Here is a 27,328-nt window from a genome sequence, read left to right on the forward strand (position 1 = left end):
ACTACCTGATTTGTGATGCCATGGAGTAAAGATTAGGGCTCCCAATACACAGGCTAATGCTCATATTCAATGTATGAGATTGGAAGTTCCTTCAATTTGGGGTAATAAAAATTAATCATAGGTACAATGGTTATGTGTGATTCCTGATGACCTCTAGTTATGAGATGATGTTGATTCTTTGCTAAATAAGGCAGCTGGGGCTGAATCACCCTCATGTAACCACGTGATAAATCTGAAACAATATTTTACAACATGCACATCTAACACCTTGCACAGAGTACACAAATACAAGAAAAGGAATACATGTATAATAACATGCTATTAACCTCAGTTATAGTTTGTCGTAATGTTGGAGAACTTGCATGAAAAAGCAGAAGGCCTCCATAAAATTTCAACTTTAAGAACTGTATTGCTTCTACTCATTTTTGATTCTTTTTGTTTTCATTTTTGAATTGAAGTATAGTTGATGTATAATATTACATACGTTACAGGTGTACAGCATAGTGATTCACAATTTTTAAAGGTTCTATTCCATTCACAGTTACTACAAAATACTGGCTATATTCCCCGTGTTGTACTATACACATCCTTGTAGCTTATTTATTTTATACATAACAGTCTGTACCTCTTCACCCCCTATCCCCATCTCGCTCATTTTAAATTTCTTTCATGTATCTCTGCTGAAGCAAAAATAAATCGATCAAATAAGAAAAAAAGTATACAGAGCCATATTTGGTAAGTAAGGGAATTAACATGGTTACAAATAATTTCTTTTCTGAGAATTAGATGCTTTCAGACCACTACAAATTGCCTTGGCCACAACAGACTTCCTGTTCTCTTTAATAAACCCTCTGGTCGACGATCAGTAGAGCTCAGTAGCATGAGACGGAGCCGAGACTGCACTGGAACACAGCCAAGCCCCTCGTCGGGTGGGAGAGTCTTATAAGGGCCTATTGTCCAGAGATTAGGCATTTGGAAATAAAAACTGTCCTTTTATTTATGAAGTGAGGCATGCAGGCCTGTGTTTGTAGTTTCAGGTCCATGACATTCAGACATTCTCCACGGCAGCTCTGACACTTTCTGATTCTTTCTACTCTGCAGTGGGTAGTCTTTGGGGCTTTGTCACAGCTACCATTCTGCTGGCTAAAATGACTACAGAAGACTTCATTCCAAGCACATAGGGGCCATTTCTCAACTGGCCAAAGGCCACTGTCAAAATCTAAAAAAGAAGTTGCTTTTCCTATGTTGGAGCTGAGCAAAGCTCCCTCTGACGGTATTGTGGATCCCAGCTGCTCAAAAAAAAGGACAAAAATGATGGTGTTTGGAGTAACCCATCAGTCTGAGTTTGAGAAGCCAACAAGCCTCACAATAAGGACTATTAACTAACACTTTGTGGTCAATTCCAACGTAAGCGTGTGTTTAAAAGTAATCTTCGCCTAAATTTCTCAAATTAAAACACTGATATTGTTTTCTATCCTAGTAGAGCAGACACTTACACTACATTTGTTGCTTGAAAAACATTTTTTACCCCATTCAGAAGAGTATCGTGATTTTATTTTTTTTACGTACATGAGAATTCACATGAATACTTTCATCGTGCTTTAAGGGGAAGGTCCTTCTTGTTTTGCTGAAGTTAAACTGTATGGGAAGTGCACGAATAGCGAGCAGTCGCCCGTAACTGGACCCTGGTCATCATCCAGCCAAGTCAAGCACGGACATTCATCCATCATAGTATTTAAGTATATAATTAGGGAACTTTGGAGACCTGTTTCAAGACATTTTAGTCTTGGACAGGCAAACCACTGAGCAAGTCACTTCCCTTCTTTTTTCTGTGCTTCATTTTCCAGGCTCCAAAATGTGTCTCACCTCCTCCATGGCAGTAAGGATGAAACGTTTTACATATGGAAAAATGTGAGTATTAATAGAACACACTGTTCCAACAGCAGAAATATACTTATTGCACCAGGGCCTCCCCCTGGCAAGGACTCAGAGGCTGTGGTCTAAGCTCACTCTCCAAGGAGGTATGGCGAAGAAGCCTGCTCCCTGTGAGGCCTGCAGATATGGCCCCACGAGGAGCAACAGGCCTAAGACGTGAGCCAACCCACCGCAGCCAGGCCGCCAAGGCACCTTTTCCCGTGGCTGCTCGCATTCTTTCTTCTGTGCTGGGCTCACTCCTGCACATACCTTGCCCGTGCTCCTCTTCCTCTCAGAAAATCCTTTTCTTTCTTTGTTCTTTCCTAATCTCAGGTTTGACAAAGATGCCACCTTCTTTTGAAAATCTTCTCTAATTCATCCAACATACATCTTCTCTTCTCAGAACTATATCATTTACTGTCTGTATTACCCATGAAGTCTGCAGCTTAACTGTAGAATATTGTAGACCCAAAAGCTCTGCAAGTGATTAACTCAGCCAGTCATTTTACGTGTGTGTACTTTTGTATGTAAGCAAGCCACATTAAATCTGCTTTGGTGATAAAATAGAACTATAAATGAAATGTTTTGCCATGTTTTTTATTGTCTCTGGTATACTTTGTTATCCCTTTTAAAGAATGAAGTACTTGAATGCAGACATGTGTTTTTATGATTTTTTTGGTATCCTGTCTCTGGCCACCTACATGATCCCTATCTTAATGCCTAGAACAATCCTTTTTAAAAGTAATAGCACTGTTATTGAAATATAATTGACATGCCATAAAATTCACCCTTTTAAAGTGAGTTCAGTGGTTTTAAGTCTATGCACAGGATTATGCAATCACCATCACTATTTAATTTTAGAACATCTTCATCACCCCCAAAAGAAACCCCCTATCCACTAGCAGTTACTTCCCTTTCTCCCTTCTCCCCAGCCCTAGGCAACATTAATCAGCTTTCTCTCTCTATGGATTTGCCTACTGTGAACATTTCATGTAAATGGAATCATACCGTGGGTACTCTTTTGGGACTGGCCTCTTTCACTTAGCATAATGTTTTCAAGGTTCACCCATGTTGTCAGTACTTCATTCCTTTTTTTTTTTTTTAATTTTATTTATTTATTTATGGCTGTGTTGGGTCTTCGTTTTTGTGCGAGGGCTTTCTCTAGTTGCGGCAAGTGGGGGCCACTCTTCATCATGGTGCCCAGGCCTCTCACTATTGCGGCCTCTCTTGTTGCAGAGCACAGGCTCCAGATGCGCAGGCTCAGTAGTTGTGGCTCACGGGCCTAGTTGCTCCGCAGCATGTGGGATCTTCCCAGACCAGGGCTTGAATCCGTGTCCCCTGCATTGGCAGGCAGATTCTCAACCACTGCGACACCAGGGAAGCCCAGTACTTCATTCCTTTTTATGGCTGAATAATATTCCACTGTATGGATATACCATATTTTGTTTATCCACTCTTCAGTTGATGGACATTTGGGTTGTTTCCACTTTGGATTATGAATAATGAGGCTATGAATATTCACATAGAAGTCTTAATGTAGACATATATTCCTAGCACAATCAAGTCCAGAGCAGTCTCCATATATCCTTACTGAATTAAAGTAAGCTCTCTAGAATTGCTTCTCTGCAATATTGTAATGGTACCACTCATTGTGGGATGCAGCGAGTTAATATTTTCCCCAAGTCACGCACCTTATTTTTCTAAGAAGCAGCTGGCTCAGAGCACGCTGTTTAGACAGAAACTCCAATAGCAAAAGTCAAGGCGCTTATGTTTGATTTCTGTCGTCACAGTTACTCTACATCCTTGAACGTGAGCTTTTCCAAATCTCAGCTTCATTAGCTTGTAAACAAGAGGAATATTATAACTAAGAATAACCTAGTTTGAGAAAGACTCTTACTTAGCTTTTAAATTGCAATCACAGCGTTCTTGCATGAATACCAAGAGCCATTTAAAGTCTGCTTTTCAGGCTAAGAAGCCAAGGATTAAAAAGAGGTTGACATTCTTATAAAATGTTAGGCTGTGTCTCAGTAAGAGATGCAAGAAGAAAAAAATAAACGATCACGGCCTTTCTGCTTTTCCATTTAAAAGATATTAAGGTCTTTCTGCTTCCTCTCACAAAATGACCCATGTGGTTGAGCCTGGAAGTCCCCACATACCAGTTGCTTTTTATAGCTAAAAACATGCTATGAAGGAATAAATGTTAAGAAAGCACAGTTCACGAAGTCTTGTTAATAAGCCATGAAAATTGCAGGATGCATTGGAGAGCCCTGAGACTCTACTTCTGAGCTACTGACATGAAGAAAGGATTTGAGAAGATTATGTTAACTCTCTCGACAGGCTATTTCAGACGTGCAATGTAGACCTTTGACTTTGAAGATGCCACTGACCAGCGTTGAAAGTCTAACCTTTCAAGCGGAAGTACTGTTTCTTGTTCATGTTGGTGTCCTTGCTGTCTACAGCAAGTAGCTCACAGAAGGTGGGCCGGGAAACTGAGTGGAAATAGAGCAGTTTGACAGGGGTGGGCAGTATGGAAATACAGGTGATCAGGTGGCCTTTCCACAGTGTCAGTATTGCTTTTGGACCTCTGAACTTTCTTCTTTAAGGTTTTTACATCTCCCAGAAATGATCCACTTCAGACTTTCTGTATCTTTCTCTCACCAAGAAACTCATTTCTGCCTTTCTCACTTTTTTGTTCTGCTATTTTGTATCAGTTTCTCCTTCCACTGAAACACTCCCCGATATGATTCACTGTGTCCTTGAAACTGTTTTTTTTTAAAATAGATATTTATTGGAGTATAATTGCTTCACAATACTGTGTTAGTTTCTGTTGCACAGCAAAGCAAATCAACCATATACATACACATGTCCCCATATCCCCTCCCTCGTGAGCCTCCCTCCCATCCTCCCTATCCCACCCCTCTAGGTCATCGCAAAGTACCAAGCTGCTCTGCCTGTGCAAACTGTTCTTTAGCTCTTGTTTTCCTTTCTTACTCTCCTTGCCTATTTTGTGAAGCCACAATTTGGTGACTAAGTTCTTTATTTTTGGGGCTTAGGTTTCTATTACTACCAGCTTCAAAAAAGAAAGATGAGAAAAACAAGAGTAGCAAATACAATTACTGAAGGAGTGCATGTTTTTGAAATGAATGAGTTAATAAATGCATCTAGACCGCTTATTCCAAGTAATCATTACGATGCAAGCAGTACAGAAGATCACACTGCTTTTTTCCAGAACTCACGCACCAGAGGAAGAGTTTCTACCTCGTGGGCCAAGAAAGAGGAAAATGCTTCTACTTTGGTTTCTTAATCTGGAAGAAGACGACTTCAATTCAATGTTCAACAATCTTTACTGAATGCCCACGAGCCAGACGTTGTGTTGGGTACTTAAAATACAGATACGAATTGATTTCTCCCTTGCCTAGTAACAGAAAGCAAGTGAATAAGTACATGGTGTTACAAAGAGGAAATTAGCCTTTGTTGATAGCGGCTAAGTGCCAGTCACTGTATCGGATGGAAAGAGCCTCTGGGGAAAGGGATCCCGATCTTAGCGCTGTTTTTTTAAGGTGATGTGTTAAGTTGTGTCGAAGAGGAAAGTATCATATTAATGATCTCAAGCAAAACCAATGACTTCATTCTCTTTATTCTCAAATTTCATTTCAGAATAGCTTTTTTGGTTCCTAAAGGTACTCAAAGTTATATTCTAAAATAATAACCTACATGTGTCTGAAATACAACTCGTGAAATAGATATTCATTTTCCACCTGCTTGGTGCCAAGTGCTGTTCTAGTTGCTGGGGGTCTTACCATGACCAAGGCAGGGACATCCTTGTCCTGCTTGAGGTTACTCACTGATGGTGAGAGAGTGAAAAAGCAAACCAAGATCTTCCTTGGTAGTGGTAAGTGTTATAGAGAGAAGCAAACAGGCGGATGTGATAGAGTAACACAGGGTGGAGGTGGGGTAATGCAGGTTGGAAGTCAGAGATGGTTCTTTCAGGAGGTAGCATTTGAACTGAATCGTGAATGGAAGACACGAACCAGCTGTGCGAGGGGCGTAAAGGCCCCACAGAGGGGGCAGGCTGGGCAAACGCAGGGAACACAAAGAACGCTAGGTATCTGTGTAGTGACCAAGGGAAACAGGGCTAGGAGAAAAACGGCTCAGAGATTATCAGGAGCCAGGTGAGAAGCTGGATTTGACTCTAAAGGCAATGGAAAACCACTGGAAAGTTTTAACTAGAGGCGTGGCATTATCTGACTTGTATTTCCAAAAGCTTCCATTGAATAAATCAATCAAGGCAAAGAAGGATGCAGGAAGACCAGTTAAAGACCACTTCTGGGGATCCAGGCAAAAAAGGATGATGATGGCTTGGGCCAGCAGTGTGAATGGAATACTGTCTTGGTAAAAAATAATCTCCTTTAAGGGGTATAGAGGACCAGATGAAGACTTTGTTTCTTGTTATTTCTTAACCACAAGCATTCTTAATCAATTTTAGTTTTCATCCATATTAGGGCACACTCCTTAAACACAGGGCTTTTGTTTTTCTTGTCAGTCTCTCTTGTCTAGAAAGTGCTGCTCTATATTCAGCGCCTTGTGGGTGCTGAATAAATATTGATTAAACAAACCAAATAATGAATCATGTCTACTGCAAGTGTGGGCGCTTGGTAACATGGAAACACAGAAGTGAGCTAGATTCTTCCATCTGTAGGGCACAACTGGAAAGGACATTGGAGGGAGGGTGGAGAGTTTGGGGCCACTCCCCTCCTTCCATCCTGAGATGCTTTGGGATTGGAGTGGCCACTCAATTACTACCTCCCATTGGGTGACTGGGGGCTGTGCACACATATCCCAGAGCATCCTTACCCACTGCTCAAGGATGGGCCTGGGAAACGATACCCTAGCCAGGTGAACAGAAGCCTTGCTGTTGGCGAGCAACACCCCTGAAATGTGATGCAGGCTGTGGATGGAGCAGACTGTGGCAGAGGGCATTTAAAGAAGGGCTTTACTCCACATGGAGGGAGAGGAAACCCCCCCAAAACGAACATGGTTGTACTGTATAGCGGGGATCCCCAAACTTCTTCTGTAAAGGGTTGGATAGTAAATCTTTTAGGGCCCTCTCTCTCTGCTACAATTACGGCACCTCTGTTGTAACTCTGCAGCTGTATCATGAAAGCAGCCACGGACAACAGGTGAATGAATGGGTGTCATTGGCTTCCAATAAAACTTTATTTATGGATACCAAAATCTGAATTTCATATAATTTTCATGGGTTATAAAATATTCTTTTTTTCCCTTCAACTATTTAATCAATTCTATGAAGAAAATAAAACAGGGTAGTGTTTAAAAAAACATAAAAACCATTCTTAGTTCACGGGACATACAAAATTAGGTAACAGGCCACCCATGAGCCTTTGTTTGTCAACCCTTACTCTGTAGAGGAGGAAAGCAGGAAACCAATCCAGCTGAATGCTGTTCAAAAACTGGCAACTTTACGTGGTAATAATATTCAATACTATCCTTTTGTTTGTCAAAATATCATTTCATGGAAATGAAAATTTAGCTGTTTGTCTAATACAATATTTTCTGATGATAGGGTGGCATCAAATGTCTCTTGAGCACCTGCCAATTGGGAGCTATGCTCCCAGCTGGTTCCCAGCTTCCTCTACACGCTGTTACGTGTTCTCCATGCAGAGGCCAGATGAGCTTTTAATAATATGCACCAGGTCACTTGTTCCCCTTCTTGAAACACTCCAGCGACTTGCCACTTGCCTTTAGAATAAGATGCAAATGTCTTATCTTGTCCTTGCCTGACCTCAACTCTGACCACTCTGGCTGTCCACCCACACCGCTCTTCAATCCCAGACCTCTCCTGGGCCCTTGCAGCAGCTTCCTGCAGCCCCAAACCCTCCTTCCTTCCCCAGGCTTTAGCAGGGTTGGTCTTTGGGAATTCAGAGCTCAGCTCAAATGTCAGCTTCTCAGAGGCGCCCTTGATCATCCAGCCCAGCTCAGTTCTTCCCCTCGTTACTTCTATTACTCGGCCCCGTTCATTCTTCACAGAACTGGTCTTTATCTGAATAATCTTGCGAATTAATTTATTCACTTATTTTATTTGCCTGATTCCTCCCACCAGAAGGTAAGCTTCATTAAAACAAGGAAATTTCTGTCTCATCACTGCTGTCTCCCCATTCTGAGATATTTTAATACCTAACATTCGGTATTATACCTTATATATTTGTTGAATGAATAAAGGAAGGACATCGTGTGAGGGGTGATAGAATGTTCCGTTCAGAATTGTGCTAGTATTTTACCCCAGTTGGGAATGAGGGTGACTGTGTATGACAGGGTGGGGGGTTGGGCTGGGGAGGAAGACCATGGCCTTGAGAAATGGGCAAGGACCAGATCGTGGAGAAGCCCTCGGGAAATACTACAGTGTTTGCCCTTTGTTTTGAAGGCAATGGGGTGGCCACAGATGGGTCTTAAGCAAGCCCAGGATAAAAGGATTCAGTGTATTTATTGGAATGTTTACATTGGGAAAATAACAAAGTACATTATTATATGCTCTGTTTACACCGTTAAGGATAGCAAAGGACACAGAGTAATCAGACCAGTCTTAACTTAAATGAGTGTGGAAAGATGCCAAAAACTAAATTCAAATTCAGTACAAATGTTACATCGCATCTACATGCCTCCATTCTCTTCTTGAGCTGGGGGAACTTGGAGTAGCTTCTGACGCATTTCTGAGTAACAGAGCTAGAAGAAAAGGGGCTCCAAGTGTCAAGTTGTTTGTGAGTGTGCTGTTTGACAGAAAGAGACTGTTTCAAGGTTTACCCTCGGTCTGAAAGAAAATGAGGATGCGGAATTAAAAAATAAAACGTGGTTCAACTTTGTGCTTGCAGTTCAGGCCCCGTGGCCTGGTCCGACCACGGAAACGAGATTTCTGTCCGAGATAAGCCTCTTTTAAACTGTGTCAAACACTCAAGCGAGAGACATTTAAAAGTCTGAAAAGCAGATGGGAAGAGTTTCTTTTTTCCTGTCTACAAATCTGTCTCCTTTCTTTCCATCATTCTTGGTACTTGGGACAGAAAATTGTTGACTTCCACACACCTTCTTTTTTATTAATCATGGAAAAAGGTGAAAAAAATGAACCTTTAGAAGCCAGAAGCCAGATCTGCCCCCAAGATAAGAGAAGGAATGGAAGTTTGAGGCTGTTTAAGGAAGTGGAAGCCCTGGGGCCCCAGCGACTCGTCAGAGGTTTCCGCGGACAGTGGCTGTCCCACAGGTTACCTCGGAGCTGCCTTTTCATCTGCTTTAAGAAGAACCGAGGGGCAGGACAGGAATAAAGACGCAGATGTAGAGAATGGACTTGAGGACATGGGGAGGGGGAAGGGGAAGCTGGGACGAAGTGAGAAACTGGCATGGACTTATATATACTACCAAATGTAAAATAGATAGCTAGTGAGAAGCAGCCGCATAGCACAAGGAGATCAGCTTGGTGCTTTGTGATCACCTAGAGGGGTGGGATAGGGAGGGTGGGAGGGAGGGAGACACAAGAGGGAGGGGATATGGGGATATGTGTATATGTATAGCCGATGCACTTTGTTATACAGCAGAAACTAACACAACATTGTAAAGCAATTATACTCAAAGATGTTAAAAAAAAAAGAAAGAAATTATATCCAACCACACACACACAAAAAAAAGATGTTCATGTTTGTGATGTCTGAGACTACCTTTCTCTTACAAAAAAAGGAAAGGTTACCATCTGCGCACTGAGATCTCTGTTTATATAGATATTCACTAACAAATTAAACATGCTTCAGATGACCACAGATGGAATGCTTGGGACACATGGGTGCTCATCAACCATAACTTTACTGTGCTTGTCTCCAAAATGAATTTCCTTTTTATTCATTCCCTGCACTACCCGCTGGAGTGTTCTGTGTGCCAGTGAGCATTGTCCTAAAGGCGACACATCTCAGATCACAAATCCTTCCGTGAAGACGCGCTTGCCTACCTTTCCTTGCCCACAAGGCTAAACAAGGGACAACCACGATTAAGGGTGATTTTTAAGACCTACATCTTTTGTGCCAAGAGATTCCCGCCTCTGCCTTTGGTTGGTTTCAGTTGCTTGGAAGCTGTCAGTTACAAATGGCCTAAGGGAGGAAGTGTTCTGTGAGGCCAGGTAAGTGGTTAGAAACCAAGATGCTGGCAGGGACACCAGTACCACCTGGAGCCAAGCAGCACCCTATGCCCCTCCCATCCCGAATGGCCACAGTATCACTGAGCCTCCAATCTTCCAACTTTAGAAGGCCCTTGGGCACTTTCTATTGCTGGATATGCATTCCATCTGTGATGACGGTGATGTAGGGTGACCACAGGAAGAGGGCTGAGCTCCCCAAATCTATAAGGAAAGACAGGGACACAATTTGGGAGGATCTACTATCACCTTGTGGGGCCCTCCCGACCTTAGATGGCTTGAAAAGACAACACTTACTGAAAAGTCGTCACTGGGGAAGAATAGGAGATCTCGAAGGGGATCATTCTGATACGTCTTTTCAAGTTCTTCAATGACAGTTTCATAATCCAAAGGCTGGAGAAGCCTGGGCTTTTCTTGCTGTAGACAAAGAAAATATCGTATTAACCACTGAAACAGAGAATCTTGCTTTTTCTCAACATCTGGTTGGATTTCATTTCTTAGAATCGCCAAAGCTTTGATATCGTGCAACCCTTCTAAGAGAGTCATGGAGACTCCGGGCATTTGGGGCAAAGCCACATAACTATTATTTCCAGATCTGAAATAATATGAGAAGATCTTGAAATACCTGACATCTCACTCAGTAAGTTAAACGCCGAGCCTCCAGTGCACATGGTATTCAGCCTTGTCATATCCACAGAGTAGATGTTTATGTAAACCTGATCTTTGTTAATGTGGAGAAAGGCCTTCTCCTTACTTGCTATAGTATTATGATGATTATCATCATTTTTCATGAATTAGATACTTCCTTGTGAGGTCTACTTGGGTCTATTTTAAGCCGTTGGCTCCCTGCTAGCAATCAAAGTAACACAGACTGTCTTAGTTGTCACTGAAACATGGATCCTGTATCAGGATTAATTGCTTGGCTCTGAGCCTCTTTGTCGATATAGAGAGAAGTTAGGTAATTCTTTAGTAGAATGGAACAACACAATTAATATGGAAACAGTGTGGTGAAAATGGAGAAGAGTCTGAAAAAATAGCTAGATAATCTCACCACATTAAACTCCTAAAGCCAAGGGGAAAGGCACCTCCCTCAAAGAAGCTCCCCGAGAGATAAATGCCAATGGGAGAAAGGTGGTTGTTTCATTCTACAGTTGATGTGTTTACGCCAAACTGTATAGAACTCACAAAGTGAGAAAGATGGAGCCCAAAATAAATAATAAAATATTACAGAAGACCAAGGACACAGTCTAAGTTCCCTTAGCCCTTGGATGAAGCATTCATGCAACCTAAATAAAAAAGGATGATTGTTTGGATTATTTTTGGGCTCCTGGAAGCTGGAGTGGTCAACATGAAATCTGCATGCTGAAGTGATCTCATAAATGAAAAAAAAAAATGTGTTTCGTTGTTCATGTCAATGACATCAGCAGACACTTTCCCACCAACCCCACCCCTCCCCGCTCTGCAAAGCCCACAGATTTAGCTTCAACTTCTAAAGTCTTCTTTGGAAGATCTCTGCTGGTAAAACTCCAGAAACTGTTACCAACATTTTAATAATTGCTAATGAGCTCCTCAAAGTAGCAGTCAATGTTTTTTTCCAACTGTAAAAAACAAAACAAAACAAAATGTAACACGGTGGGCCAACAACAAGGATTTCCATGTACTTTCTGCACCGAAACAGAACAGAAACAAACCCATTTTACAAATGCTTAAGTAAACGGAGGATGATGAAAGGTGAATATTCTCTCTGGAAGGGCCCTTCAATTAAGATTGCTGATTTAGCAAATAAAAACACAGGGCTTCACGCTTGGAGAAAAGAAGAAATTTAGTTGCCCAACATAATCCATTTAGTGAAAGCTGTGAGACATTCAATATTTTCAAGTAGAAGATGCAAAAAGTCCTTCTTGCATCCTTTCCCTGCCTTTTGATATAATTATTCTATTTTAGACTTCTTTTAGGTTCCAATTCCCTATTTTCCCAGGCAAAAATTAATTCCAAGAAGTACAGATTGATAGCTCAAGAGGCAAATGCAGGCTCCAGACGTTTGTTTTGGCTCACTTATCTTAATGTTTTTAGTTGGCTTTGAATGTCTTTGAGTAGTGGTATTTCACTCCAGGTCAGCAACAGACCTCAGTAGCCTATCACCTCTTACCCTGCAATGTCACATTTAAAAAAAAATTTTTTTAACTTTTTATTTGATATTGGAGTATAGCTGATGAACAATGTTGTGACAGTTTCAGGTGTACAGCAAAGTGATTCAGTTATACATATAAATGTATCTATTCTTTTTCAAATTCTTTTCCCATTTAGGTTGTTACATAATACTAAACAGAGTTCCCTGTGCTATACAGTAGGTCCTTGTTGGTTATCCATTTTAAACACGGCAGTGTGTACATGTCAATCCCACACTCCCTAACTATCCCTTCCCCCCCACCCTTCCTCCAATGGTACCCGTAAGTTCATTCTCTAAGTCTGTGAGCCTGTTTCTGCTTTGTAAATAAGTTCATTTGTATCACGATGTCACATTTATAATATATTACCAGCTGCCCCAATAAGCCTTCAAGTCTGAAACACCTGGCTTATTCTGGAATCTCTTTTCTCCCCCCTTAATATTGTGTTTGCGTATGAAACGTAGCAAATAAAACAGAATGCACTGTAAAACGGTCAGGAAGCTCTTATCTCTGCCATCGAGTTGGTTGGTAAGCCTCTTTTCCTCACTGTTTCTTCAGCTCAAGTGTCTGATGCCCTTCTACCAACAGCTCATGATGTGATTACTAACACTTTCCCTTTTCTCCCCCTTCTTCACACCGACATGCATAGGAGTGTGGGAGTGTGGCTTAGTGTGCGTTGCGATTTATAGGTTTAACTACTGTGAGCAATCCCCCGACCCCTGACCAGCCTCCTCCCATGACTGGTGACTGTTTAACGAGCTGTGCATCCGCCACAAAAACAGGAGTGGCCCTGTGGCCTCTGTCCTTCTGCACAGCCCCTGCCGGTGCCCCTCACCAGATCTCTGAGCTGGGTGGAGGGCTGTCCTGGCAATCACTGCCCGTTCCACTCACCCTTCACTGCACCTGCCCCACAACCTGGGCCTGGGCCAGAGGGGCAGGGGGAAGAGGAGGCATTAGTAGGAAAAAAAAAAATAGAAAAAAATATGAACAGACTTAGCTTTGGGATTTCCAAACACAAAAGAAATTATATATAAATATATATCTCTACCACATGCGATGGAAAGACTTCGTTTTCTTTTCCCAAAGAAATAAAATGGAGAAAGCCTCAAAAAAAAAAAAAAAAAAAAGGCAAATGACATAAGGATGTTTTAGAAGGCCTTCTACAGTCTTGTTCTCACTGTCATTTTAATTTTATCTCCCATTAGTCGAAAACTTGAGCATTAATAAACAACCGCAGGTCAAGGAGACCTTCAAAGAAGATCTTTCTATTTATTTATTTATTTATGTACTTACTTGTTTATTTATTTATTTTTACTAGGGCCCAAACTCCACCTAAAATGAATCCCACCTAAATTAGTACAATAGGAAAATCATAGTTCACAAGTCACTGGTTATTAACAAAACCACAGGAAAACTAAATCCTAAACTCTCCTTGATACACACAATAGATGGCATAGCCTGTAAGCATCTGTTGGAAGGTATATTTTTAGTTATTCACTTCAGGCTATGACATGCCAGCCAATTAACGAAGGAGGTTTACTAAGCCTTTCCTGTTTAAAATTGCACTGAGGTTATCTGGACTTGGGGCTGCAAAGCCTAGCAGATCTGCTTCATATAATTTATTAAGTTTTGACCTCTGAGGGATAAGTAAAATTCTATCTTTCCAGGGAATTTGTTAAATAGTGTGCAACATTCAAGATATTCAATGTTTCATAATTTGGGGAATATGAGGTTCATAAATAAAAATAACAGTGATATCTTCCACAGTACCTAGAGCTTAGAATTTGGCGATGCTTGCCAAGGATGCTTTATGCATCTGTGATGGTGAGAATCCAGGCTATGCAACCAGTAGTCTTCTCTGGAGCAAGAGAGCTGTCAGTTCCATGTTTTGGTCAAAGAGACAGATGTATACAAAGATGATGGGGTCGGTTAATTTCTCACTAGTGCTCCTTACAGAGATGTTGAGTGAAACTGAGAACTGAGAAGCATTGATTTACAGCTTTACAACAGTTGGGTTGTCCCTCCTGAATTTAATGTGCCTCTTTCCTTTGTAAATGCACCAACTGGGATAAGGTATGTGCCAAGATTACCCTGAATTGGATTGGACTTTTATAGTGCTTTTTACTCTTACTCTTTTTCTCTCAAATGAGTAATGAATTTCATTAGCTGTTCTAAAATCACTCCAGGCATGGGAAAAGGCAACCACCAGTGCCCGTCATTATGTGGCAGGGCTGGTGTTGCACCGATGTGGGAATAGGGCTATTCTTTTGATACAGTATTAAGACATTTGTTTGATCTACTCCCCCAGATCCACAGCTCTCTTCCAATTCGACTTCACAGCAGAAGAATGGGCTCCTGTCACAAAAACAAATGCTTTCTTCCCCGCTCCTTATTCCACAACTTCTCATGGAACGCCAACGCAAGTCTAAGCCTTGGAATTGGTGAACCTGCCATCTTGGTAACAACCTGAGCCAGGAGCTGTTTACTGGTCTGAAACAAGCAGACTGTCCATGCTTTAGCTAAAGACTCTAATTTCAAGAACATGGTGTGCTACCACAAAGATCTGAATTATTTTCATAATTATAATTCAAAAGCAAATGAGTGTAGAAATGACACTGAAGATCTAAGCATTTGAAGTATGTAACACTGAAAAAAGTCAAATGACTAAATGATCAACCTAGACATCTCTCCAGAATCTAAGAAATAACCTAGGCCACACAGCCTCGTTTTAGGGAAGTGTGATTATAGGTTTTCTATGTTGAGATGCAACAGAGACTGTAACATGCACTCTAGAACCAGAATTCCTGGGCTCCTAGTCCTGGCATTGCCACTTATGGGCTATGGAACTTTGGGCATGTTAGAATCTCTGTGCCTTAGTTTCCCAATCTGTAAAATGGACATTTTAGTAGGAGTTAGCTCATAGGACTGAATGAGGTAATATCTGTTATGCTCTTAGAACAACACTATACCCATAGTACTCATTACATAAGTGTTAAGTAGATAAAGGCTGCGAGTTTTAAATTTTCACTAGTCATGGATTTAAGGCACTTGTATTGTAAATTTAATGTGTACAGAGAGCAAATAATAGGTGCTCAATAAATATCTGTTGGGTAAATAAGTTTATATCCTTTCATCCAGGAATTCCTTTTCTGGGACTCTATTTTAAAGAAATAATCATACAGATAATCCAAGAAGTATACAAGGATATCTTTGCAATATTACCTTTCTAACATGATGGAGAAAATACATTCACTTTAATGCAAGAGGGCTAAGAAAGGCAGGCAGGCTGGTGGAGGCTATATCTAAAAGGTGAAGACACTAGAGCTGTTGTTCACAAAAAGCGATTTATATTTTCCAAGAATCGTATGTAGTGGAGAAAGGCTTAGTGATATAATGGGCTTTGGGAAGGATACTGACAATAGGATAGGAGTTGGAAAAATATCAATGAAAAATTGTGTGGTACATGCCGTAATTCTCCTTGTAACTCTTCAAATATTCAGTAAAGCTAGTTAGCTCACAACATTTTGCATGTGATTGGCTTTTGTGGGGAAACATGAGGAGGTTGGGGTCCATGATCAAGATGGCAAGTATTGCCGCAAAAGGAAAGAAGACAATGAAAGGAGGAAGGAAAGGAAGTCAAAATCATCCTGACAATGGTTCTAGATTCACACATATTATGACATTAGAATTGAGTCCAGAATAGCTAGATCTCTGAGAGCTAAAAATGGGAAACAATAAATTATTAAAGGTAAAGAATGATTAGGGAATTATGGCATATCCATTCTAAGAAACAATACATGCTCATTAAAACTGAGTTTTTAAAGTTTGCAATGACACGCAAAATTACTTATGTATTGTTAAGTAAAAGTGGGAATAAATACTGCACACTGAATAACTGCACAAAATTTAAAAAAATTAAAGAAAAGAATTAGAAATCTGTATCCATATATTATCAATTATATTTAGATGGGACTATGATGTTTAGGATTTTGTTATTTTGAATTTTTGCATTTTCCAAATTTTCTGTAATGAACATATATTTCTTTCATCATGGTGAAAAATGAACTTGGCCTTTCAAAACTCTCATGTCTCTGAAAACACTGGGGAGTTGCTTGGTTTTAAAATTGTTTATCCTTTGAAAATCCACCAAAGAGGGAAAATAGAAAAGCACATGAAAGTTCAACCACTAACAACCTCAATTAATTAAAAAAAGAGAACTAAAACACTGGTGAAAAGAGATCAGGGAAAATAACTACAGATTATGTATGTGGTTTTAGAAGCTAATGTCAGCAAGAAAGGGAAGAACAATTAGCAATCTATTAACGAAAGTATTTTGAGCTCTGTAGGGAACCATAAACATTTGGTAAGTTACTTAAGCAGCTCTGTGCATTGGCCACTCTTGCAAAGGATTAGAAGTCAGAATCTCTAGTTCGAAGTCCAGGGTCTTTTACCTCCCAGCTAAGTAACTTGGACAGTCATTTAAACTGAGACTTAGTGAGACTGACTCAAATGAATCAAAGGGCAACTTCCTGCTTACAGCAGTGCTGTCATAAGGATCAAAGAGATGAAGTATGTGAGGGTGTTAAGCGAACCAGCAGAAGCCAGGCAAATATAGATTTTTCTTTATTCGAAAACAATTGAAAATTACCACATACGTTTAACCCCAAATATATCCCAACACCAAGTCAAACCAACCAACCAATCAAACTGGTGATACTAAATTCTTCATGTACCAGAAACTGTCCTACATGCTTTTACGTTTATTATCTAAATTTCCTTAAAAAGCAAACAAACAAACAAACAAATAAACCTTGATAATTAGTGATTCTACTGGAAGCAAAAGAGGTAAAAGCATAAGGAAAAGCACTGAAATTTAGAAAAGGGCAGCATCTCCTCTGTGTATCTCCTGAATCAAGTCAGGCTGCTCTGTGACCAGTAGGAAGAAGGAAGGCAATCTAATTATGTATATCAGCAAATGAAAGTGACTTTGAAATTCTGCCTTTTATTTTCCTTGAGAAACCAACCTAGAAAATATTTTCTTGTATTTATATTTTCAGATCAAAAGAAAAGGATTAAATTTAGGATTAGTTTAGTATTAAACTCATTAGCTTTGCCAAGATAAATACCTAGACAACAATCAAAGTTTTATCAAAAGATATTTAGAATTTCTTTCTGTAGCTCTAACCTACACACATGCAAGTCAAGTTTGTTAGCAATAGGGAGTTAATAGGATCGCTAAGGACTAAAATCAGGAAAAGGGTTTGATGGGATGAGAAATGGAGAACAATCTCTATAGCAAACCCCTTGTGTTTGGGGCCACATGTTTGTGCTGTAAATGTTAAGTGTAATTAGGGAGCCAAGCACTGGTTACTCACTGTTAGGGTTACTCTAGTTAGTCTGATCTGAACTACTTGCTTGGTTCTGCTTTTCAAAAAAATCTGATCTTTTCAAGAAACAGTATTATGCAAAGAGTTTTTTCCCCTACCTTTGAGATGTTTCGTATTTCTTCTGTGACATGCAGTGTCTACTGTGATGCTAGTCTAGACTTCCTCTATTTTCCTCAACCACCCCTGTCGCTTTCTGATATCTGAATCTTTATTCTAATTTGAGTATTTATAACAGAATTAAGTTTATATCTGAATGCCTTCGTCGGCTGACAATACTATTCATCCTGGCTAATGACCCAGAAAAACAAATAAAAATAGGTATGTACTTCAGGACCAGTACAGAAGGCTCTAGTAGGGCATGACATGTCAATTACTTAAACATGCTCTTCATATCTTGACCTACAGACAAACAAATAGGGAACAGTGAGGATCCACAGGGTCTTTAGACAGAACCTAAAAAAAAAAATACCCATCTCGACATCTCCAAAACAAATTAGAAACAACACAGCTGTTAATTAATTTCAATATTATCAAGGTGACTGATTACATTTCTTAAATAAAGTAAGAGATCTAAATGACACATGGATTCTTTAGATCTCAAGTTCCTCCAGGACCCTTTGGCCTTAGTGCAACTGGAATGGAACCAACTTCCACACTATCTGTGTTTAAAACAAACAAGAAATTTGTGAAGACCTCACACAGCTGGATTCACGGCCACAGCTGTCAGCCTGTGGTCGTGTGACAGATTTAATTCAGCCTTTCATCAAAGGGAGTTCCACTGGACAACTTCTCAAATGTTTGAGCTTCAGAAAGCAAGACGAAATTTTCTTACCAAAAAGGAAATAATTAAGTAAGGAATAAGCCATCTTATGCTGACCCTTTAACCTTCTCTCTGTCTTCAACCACACAGTTTCATGAGAATGGAAAAACACCAGCTAAGTCAAAGTTAAGAGCTGTACAGCTGGGCAAACTCAGATTAAGCTGAATTTGGAAACAGTTCCCTTGGTAACAAAAACGGACACAGATCTCAGAAGAAATCAGCCAAAAGTAACTCTTTAAATGTCTTAGTCCATTTCAGTGATATAAAGCAGGTTAAACTTGGTAAATTACAAAGCTGTTTGCAAATATGAAGGATTATTAGTCAGCATATTCAACACAAACATTATAGTTAGAAAAATCAGGATATTCTATTTTATTAACCCTTAATTTCATTAGGAAAATCAAGGACCTGAAGAGACTTATAGGATGTAATAAGGTATAGTTTCAAACTGAATTTAAATCTTTTCAGTCTTATTTTCTTTTTAAAGGCAATTTAACAACATATATCTCTTAGGAGCATGTCAAAATTCACTCATTTTTGCTCAGCAAATGAAAAAAGAAAAGTGCCTGCTTCTTTGCCTAACACTGGTACTTGTAAAGAAGTAGGAAAGAAGATCTAAATCAAATTAAATTACATGTCTCATTTAGTTTTCTAGCAACACTTGAAAGGTAATAAATATCATTAAAAATACATCACAACCCAATTACAAGTCTGCCGGACACCAGGGAAATTAACGCCTTTGAGCCAGCTGCCAGGATTTTTAGATTAATTTATATAAAGTTTGTGATGAAAGCTGCCACCAGCTTAAACTCTGATACTATTTTAGTACTTTAACAGGCACACAAATGAGTCAAATGTGAGAGATATGTGTGTATGTGTGTGTGTACATAAACACATACATATCACAAATACATGAATGTAAATAGTCCTGTCAACAACAACATGAATTATATATGTCCAATAAATCTTCCCATAATGATTGGTCAGCTCATTCTTTTATTTCCTTTCTTAACCTTTGGCTACTTGAAATTGAATATGCATAGTGGTCATTTGTTGTTTTTTGACCTAAAGAACAGCCATCCTGCTTTCTTTTAGTACAAGCATGTTAATTTCCTTCTGAGGGCTTACTTCTTTCTCCTTCCCTGTAAAGAGCAGTGTTGGTGGGTCTGATAATTTAAAGAGTCCTGTTTTTCTGTGATCAAGAGCATGTGACCCCAGCCCATTCAACACTTCCCTCCAAGACTCTGAATCTTGAAGGAGAGATGCCAAAATCCCACATGACCGTCCATTAGTTCCAAACACCAAGACCATCCCTGTTTCCCACTGCCCCGAGCTGCTCTAAGTCCATTCTTGTTCTTTGCCCAGCCTGTCTCTCCATTCTTCCTTCTGTTCCCTTCTCTGGATATGTTTGTTTACCAGGGAAGGTTTCCTCTGCTTGCATCTAAAAGAATCTAAAATGATATAAATCAAGGAGCAGCATCTACAATAAGGGACTATTATTTCCTCAACTTATCTTTGTCTAGATTTGAATCATCTTAAAGGAGAACCTCTCCTGTAGCCAATGACTCCTTGAAGTACAGGATGTAGGTTTAGTACACTCATGTGTTACTAATGAATTCCAACGTCATCCTACTCTATAAAAAATACATCAGATATCATGCATCCTGAGAATGGGGGACAAATACCTTCTTGGTTTTCCAAGGTGATAAACTCAGTGCAGCCTTCATCTCTAATTTTCCACTAAGCATAATCCATTCTAATCATCCCTCTCTGATGTCACCAGAGCAACTGGGGCCAAAAAATAAGTTTATGTCCACATTTGCTTTCAGTGCTGATGTTGTCACAAACTATAATTTTGTCTCTATAGGAGGTGCCAGGTTGCATTGGAAGTTGTGTTAGAGATGACCGACCAGGTGTCTCTAAGCCATTGTTGGCCCTGTATCACCTTTCTTCATTCTGTCATTTTCATCTTAAGGGAAAACATTTGCTATATTTGTTGTATTAAAACCAATTCATATATTTTTACTTGTAGAAATAGTATAGTCACACCAAAAAATTTAATACTAATAGTAACTTTAGACACTACCATTTTTTATCATTTACCCCATATATGCTAATGATAGCTTTTATTTTCCTACTACTATTACCATGATCAAATGGCAAGGCCTATAATAAGTATTTAACACTTTCTCTCATTGAATATTCATACCAAGCCTAGAAGAGGTCATCATTGCTTTATTTTACAAATGCAGAAACTTGGAATCTGAGGACCTGCTCAGCAACTTGATGGAAGAACTGATATTTCAGTCCAGCTCAGCATAAAGCCTTTGGTCCCCTCCACTACACTCTACCAGCAAAGGTCATAGCTTTGCAGGAATAAGAATCAGAAATGCTTTTTGTTTTCCTATTGGGAAGATTCTACAATAGAGCTGTAGTTTGGGTACTGTCCCTGCTCCCTTTGTCAGTTTCTAAAGTGAGGGAAATTAGAAGGCTGGGGGCTGGGGGGAGGTCACTGAGCACCTCAGGGGAGGAAGTGGTAGGGACAGAGGACTAAGAAACATTTCTAAAATGCTAAGGAAGATGAAGAAAAGGAGATGAAAAGGTATATTAAGGAATCATATAATGAATGTGTGATATTATGATTTATAATAAGAAATATAAATTTGGTCTTCATCCTCCTTTATGGCACTGAGCTCCTAAAACCCTTGGAATTTCCAAAGAGCACGATAAAGGTATTTTTTGTCATGTGAATGAGATGACTTTTGGACAGGGTGGGGGGTGGGAGGTTGGTTTCCATGAGAACCAACCACGTGATTAGAGAGTTAGACCTTTCAGTCCCACCTCCCTGACCTCTGGGGAGATCAAGTGGGGTTTGAGGTTGAATCAGTGTTTTAAGAGCCAATGACTTAATCAACAATGCCTGTGTAATGAAGCCTTTATAAAAACCCAAAAGGATGGCGTTTGGAGAGCTTCTGGGTTGGTGAACACCTGGAGACTGGGGGAGATTGGTGCCTTTCCCCATACCTTGCCCTATGCATCCCTTCCATCTGGCTGTTCCTGAGTTATATCCTTCTATAGTAAACCAGTGATCTAGTAAGTAAAATGTTTCTCTGAGTTCTGTGAGCTGCTTTAGCAAATTAGTCGAACCGGAGAGGGGATCATGGGAACCTGTGACTTATAGCCAGTGGACCAGAAGTACAGATAGCAACTTGGACTTGCACCTGGCGACTGAAGTCCAAGGAGGGGGTGGCTGGAACCTCCAATCCATAGCCGGTGGGTCAGAAGCACAGGTGATAACCTAGACTTGTGGTTGGCATCTGACATGGGATCGGGGGTAGCCTCGTAGGACTGAGCTTAACCTGTGAGATCTGACGTGACCTCCAGGTAGGCGGTGTTAGAACCGAGTTAAATTAAGGACACCCAGCCGGTGTCACACAGAATTTCTTGGTGTGGGGAAAAACCTCCACACACTGGGTGACCAGAGATGTCAGAAATGAAGTGTTTTGTATGAGGAGTAAAGGAGACACATAAGAAAGAGAAGACAGGTGGAAGACTGAAGTTTTCCAACTGAGAATGCTAGATAACGTTTGTGTCAAAAACCACAGTGGAAACTGCCACCAATTGAGGGACTCTCTGAATTAAGAAAGTTTTGTACTGCTGTCATCTGGGAAATAAAAGATGGGGGGATCATGGTGTTACTTTCTGTCCACTGTGCCCCCTCCCCGCCCCCCTCTGACAAATGGTCCACCTCCTGCTCAGATAGTTGTAAAAACATCGTCATGGAGCTAAGCTCTGCCCAGTTTGGCTTGGCAGTTCTTCTCCACCTTGTCTCTCTCTGGATTTAACTCTGCTCCCTCTCCTAGCACTCAGTCTCGAGGAAAGTAAGGTCATTCTTGGTTCAATTGCAGGTACTAATCCTAAATCCATTTTGAAAGCGTCTTCTCTGCAGCTACGCAGCATCTGAGCTAGCTGTTCCCTATCACTTCAGCCACAGGCAGAGTCCTCAGATCCAGTTTCAACTTACACTTCTCCATTTCTGTGGTCTGGAGTGAATTCAGATCCCCTGTTGACTCCTGTTTCTTTACTTCCTTCCACCTTGTCCATTTATAGCATTCATCCCTGCTTTACGTTGTATTCCAACCCTGATTCCGTCTCATTTCATCGTTTCCTGGGACCCCATCCTGTGCTTCCTTTCAGCTAACTGGTTCATTGTAAAGTAGCCTAAGTAGGTAACTGTGAATGTTTGTATAAAACAGTATCAGTAAGGAAGGAAGCACAGATGACCAGGGAGAAGCTGTCCACATTAACGTGGAAGAGTAAAGATAAAAAAACAGACTTGAAAGACAACAGCACAAGACATTTAATAAAACGACATATGTAGGAGATACAAATATTTCAGATTACATCCTCCATCTACAGTTTTCTACAATTTTCAATTTTCTATTAAAGTGCTAACAGGCTATGACTAAAGAGGAGGAGGGATTTTCATTTGTAGCCAATGTCTTCTAAACACTTTGAAATCCTGCAGATTAATTATCCACAGGCCAGTAACAACTTAAAAATAACAACTCACATTTACTTAAATAAATTTTGCATGTTTTTCTGATGGTACAGATGACTGATATCATAACTCAATTCAATAGTATATTTAATCTTTCTAAATTAGGATATGTAACTTAGGAAGGAAACTGTCTTTTTATTAACCTCCGCCCTATGCACCAGAGATCATACTGAACGATTGGATAAAAAAAGAAAAATAAAAATAGAAAGACAGTTAAAGAGAAAACCTTCAACTACAGAACACCATACACACTTCAAAAATTAAGGGAAGTAGTTCTACTTGATGATCTAACAAGTAAGTTCCATTTTCCTCAAACTTTTCTTATAATGCAGTTGCATTGTCTCGTATTGTATGTTGTCTGTGATAAGTGGATTAAAACATGGAAAGGGATTTCTTAGACAAGACACCTGAAAACTGGATTAATAAGGGAAGCTTCCAAAACAATAAAAAATTCCAACAGGGTTAAACAAACAGCTTCAAACGGCATTTGAAGAAAACCAAATAAACAAAATTGTCAGTCTGGGTCATGAGAGTATAAAGTTTGGGTTGTATACCACTTAGGAAGTCACAGACTTCCGGTTAAGTATTCTAGACTACTATGATACTAAACCATTTCTAAATTTGTCTTAGAGCAAGAAATGCTTTGTTGAATTCAGAATCCCCACAATCATTATAAAAACACAATCTGTGATAATTATTTCCAGCGATCATTATTTCTCCTTTCACCACAATATATAATTATATCCAAAAATTCAAAAGAAATCATTGTTTTATTCTCTGACCTAACTGTAAGCCTTATCTTCATTTGTTGGGCATTTTGACACTTGAATTGCTTCTTCCTTATCACCTATCCAGTCATCTCAGAAGCAGGTCTCGAGATGTTGGTTTAGCTTTTGAAAAGCTTAGATGAATGTGCTGTGGAAAGTCCAATCTGGTTCTGGATGGGCTTCAGCTAAGCTGGGCTTCGGTGGGAGCCAGGGTGGGAAATGGCATTTCTAAGGCAAACCTCACTGACACACAGAGTGATCTGGGACCCCCGTGAGCACTCAGCTTGATGCAATTCAGAATTTTGTCTACTGAGTGGCTCTGTCATTGAAAAAGGGTCCCGGGAGGAAGGAGTCACCTATAGCCCAGTGGCTTCAACGTTGCAGTCACTGAAAAGACAATCTCACTCCACAGTTATACCCCCCTTCCTCTGCCCTTGGAAATGGAGACATTTTACTTGGTTTTATTAATACTCCATAACACTTGCAACTCATAAATTTTTACAATGTTCAAATCATGTTCAGAATCCACATGATCAAAATGAATTCCAGTAAACAATCTTAAGACAGGGCAGGTATTGTTAGGAGCATTTTACGGAAGGGGCAGCTGAGGCTCAGAGCGATTTAAGTAACCTGCCCAAGGTCACATGGATGGTGGGTGAGAGAGTCAGAATTACCCCCTCGTCCTCTAATTACATGCTTCACTTTCTTGGAGTCTCTTTTTTTTTTTCTAAAATGAAAGCCCAGGATAATACCTAAGGATGGATTGAGCAATCCCCTACTCAACAGAAGAGACAACCTGTGAAAGAAGATATGCCTATCTTAGGAGGACCAAAAGCAGGCAACAGCAGCAGGGAGTCCCAGCGCCTTCTACAGAAGAAAGCGAATCACTGTATGAATGATCTTAATTAAATGTGAATGCACAGCTACTGAATGCTGTGGGGAAAACACTCCATCCTTACTGGCTGCTTTCCCCATAGTTCTCAGTAGCAATACCTTCAAATGCAATTAAGATAATTCACGGAGTGATTAGCTTCATTATGTGGAGACACACCAGGGACTGTTCTAATGCCAAATCCTGCGTGTGGTCTCTGTAAGATAGACACGTTCTTCTCCTGTGTGTTATCTCTTTTAGTGGACACAAAAAGAAGTAAACCTTATGGTGACATAACCCTTGGAACTTCTAAATTCCACTGAGAGAAAGGCAGTTAGGAAATTAACATTTTTTGGACTGGTCTGAAGGTTAACATAATCTCAAACCAAACCAGTTTTCAAACACTTATCCTCTTTAACAGGCTGATGGTAAACAACCTATGAGGCTTTTATGGGGCTGGTAGAGAAGTCACAACTGAGCAGCCTTTGGGGCCAGTGGGGACCAAGAGGTTAGGTTCCGAACTCTGCATATTCCCATTATGAAACACTGAGTGGAAAGACCCGGGCACATCCCATGGGAACAAGGTCAAGGGGGTCAATTACCCATGTTTCCCAGTGGGAGACGTGTACTACTAAGATCCTGTGGTAGAAATAGCAAGGCATCAATCCTATGAACCAGACCTCCAGTAAATTCTAATCCTACTACATTACCACCAGACAGATTGTAAGTATAAAGACAACCACTATTACCTGAGACAGAGTATTCCGTACCTGATTTTGGCCTATCAAAGACTGAGTGACTATTCATTAATCTGATTATTCATATTTATTCAATGACTATTCATAAACAATCACTATATTATCAAATGTATATATATTTTTTAAGCTGTTCTGTTTCTAGATTAAAGGTGTTTATATAAACAAAAAGATTATTTACCCCTAGAGCAGTGGTTCTCCACCTGGAAGATCACCCTCCCTGCCCAAGGTGACATTTGGCAATGCTTGGAGACATTTTTGCTTGTCAAAATGGGGCAGAGCTTTCCACCAGCATCTAGTGGTTAAGGCCCAGGATGTCACTAAATATTGTACAATGCACAGGACGGCCCCAAACAACAAAGAACTCTCCAACCCAAAATGACAGTATGATGAGCTGAAGAACCCCTGCCTTGAAGAAAAGCAAGCAAAACTTGAACCACCTGGTAAGATAAACATTCCTGTAAAAAGAGCTACCCGGTCATGTTGTTGTAGCCATTTAGCATATAAAGTGGGCCACATTACATGTGAATCACTGAAGCTCTAGCCATCCACCCTGATACTCAGCTACCCATAGTTCTTACAGATAGAATTCTGTAATAAGTACACTTTTCCAGATTTCTCATTTTGTTTAAGAATACTAAAGCAAAAACATTTTTTAACAATAGACAAAACCAAATCTTTTTACCTTTAAAACTTACCAATTTTTCCTCTCTTCCTTGGCTCATTTAATTAAATACTTATTTACATTTCCTTTCGTATTTTGGGTTGCTCTTTCTAAGAACTTTAAAACAAATCATGAGTGGTACATGATAAAAATAGAGCAGTAATACTTTTTTAAAAACACAACTGTAGGGACTTCCCTGGTGGCCCAGGGGTTAAGAATCCGCCTACCAATGCAGGGGACACGGGTTCGAGACCTAATCCGGGAAGATCCCACATGCTGTGGAGCAACTAAGCCCGTGTGCCACAACTACTGAGCCTGTGCTCTAGAGCCCACGAGCCACAACTACTGAGCCTGCATGCCACAACTACTGAAGCCCAGTTGCCTAGAGCCCATGCTCCGCAACAAGAGAAGCCACTGCAATGAGAAGCCCATGCACCACAACGAAGACCCAACACAGCCAAAAATAAATTAATTAATTAAAACAAAACAAAAGGAAAAAAAACACAACTGTATACAAGTCATCAATTGGGGTCTTAATTGAGGCAATGGTAGGCTTTTCTTTAAAAAAGAGAATATTCTAGTAGTATTTTAACTATTTAAATCCTGTATCAACATGTTTTAAAATAATGATGGAAGTAATTCCAATATTCCAAATAAGTCAGTAATGTTTTAGCTACTTCCAACCTCTTCCAATATGTTTTAAACTAATGATGGAAGTAATTAAAAAATAATGATGTAAGTAAAAAAGGATATTTATGAACCGGGTTGAATATTCTGTTCCATCTAAGACTTTGCCCATAGCCTAGGTTAGCATACCACTCCAGAACTAATCTTTTTTTTTTTTTTTTTTTAAGTATTGAAGAAAAGATGGAAAGCAAACAACATTCAGATACCTACAGAACTAAATCTGTGGATTTCTTCTTGATTTTTTCTCCTCATTGTTCGTCTCTTCTTCCAAAATTCACTGGGATCCCGTTTAAAAACCTTTCCTCGGAAGCTCATTGTATTGTTGTTATTTGAGTGGCAAGATATTTAAAAATATCAATTTCTTTAAGCCTCTTCCTTCTGAAGCTTCACCAGGCCGAACAAATTTTTCTTCTCTGGTAAAAAGGGAAATGCTCATGCTACATTAACATAACTGAACAGAAAGGAAAAGAAAACCGACAAGTTCCTGCTTCCTGTGAGTGAGTAACTATCAGCTGTTCAGAAGCGCTTTTGTGCATGTATTCTCCC

The 27,328-nt window shown here is 40.0% G+C and overlaps 1 protein-coding gene across 10 annotated transcripts in view; it reads right to left on the bottom strand.

The window, feature by feature from the left end:
• The window catches only part of DOCK10 (dedicator of cytokinesis 10), a 289,663-nt gene that overhangs the window by 150,505 nt on the left and 111,830 nt on the right, over nt 1-27,328 (bottom strand). For 8 of the 10 annotated variants that reach the window (XM_057551339.1, XM_057551337.1, XM_057551336.1 and 5 more), the window contains exon 2: nt 10,400-10,519. In XM_057551339.1, coding sequence (XP_057407322.1) covers nt 10,400-10,519 — 120 coding nt within the window. Of the gene's footprint in view, nt 1-10,399; nt 10,520-26,992; nt 27,220-27,328 lie in introns of those variants that run through there. The other 2 variants (XM_028169022.2, XM_007166735.3) reach the window with 2 other exon arrangements.

The sequence above is a fragment of the Balaenoptera acutorostrata genome, chromosome 8 (assembly GCF_949987535.1).
Source record: "Balaenoptera acutorostrata chromosome 8, mBalAcu1.1, whole genome shotgun sequence".
In the NCBI taxonomy this organism is placed as follows: Eukaryota; Metazoa; Chordata; class Mammalia; order Artiodactyla; family Balaenopteridae; genus Balaenoptera; species Balaenoptera acutorostrata.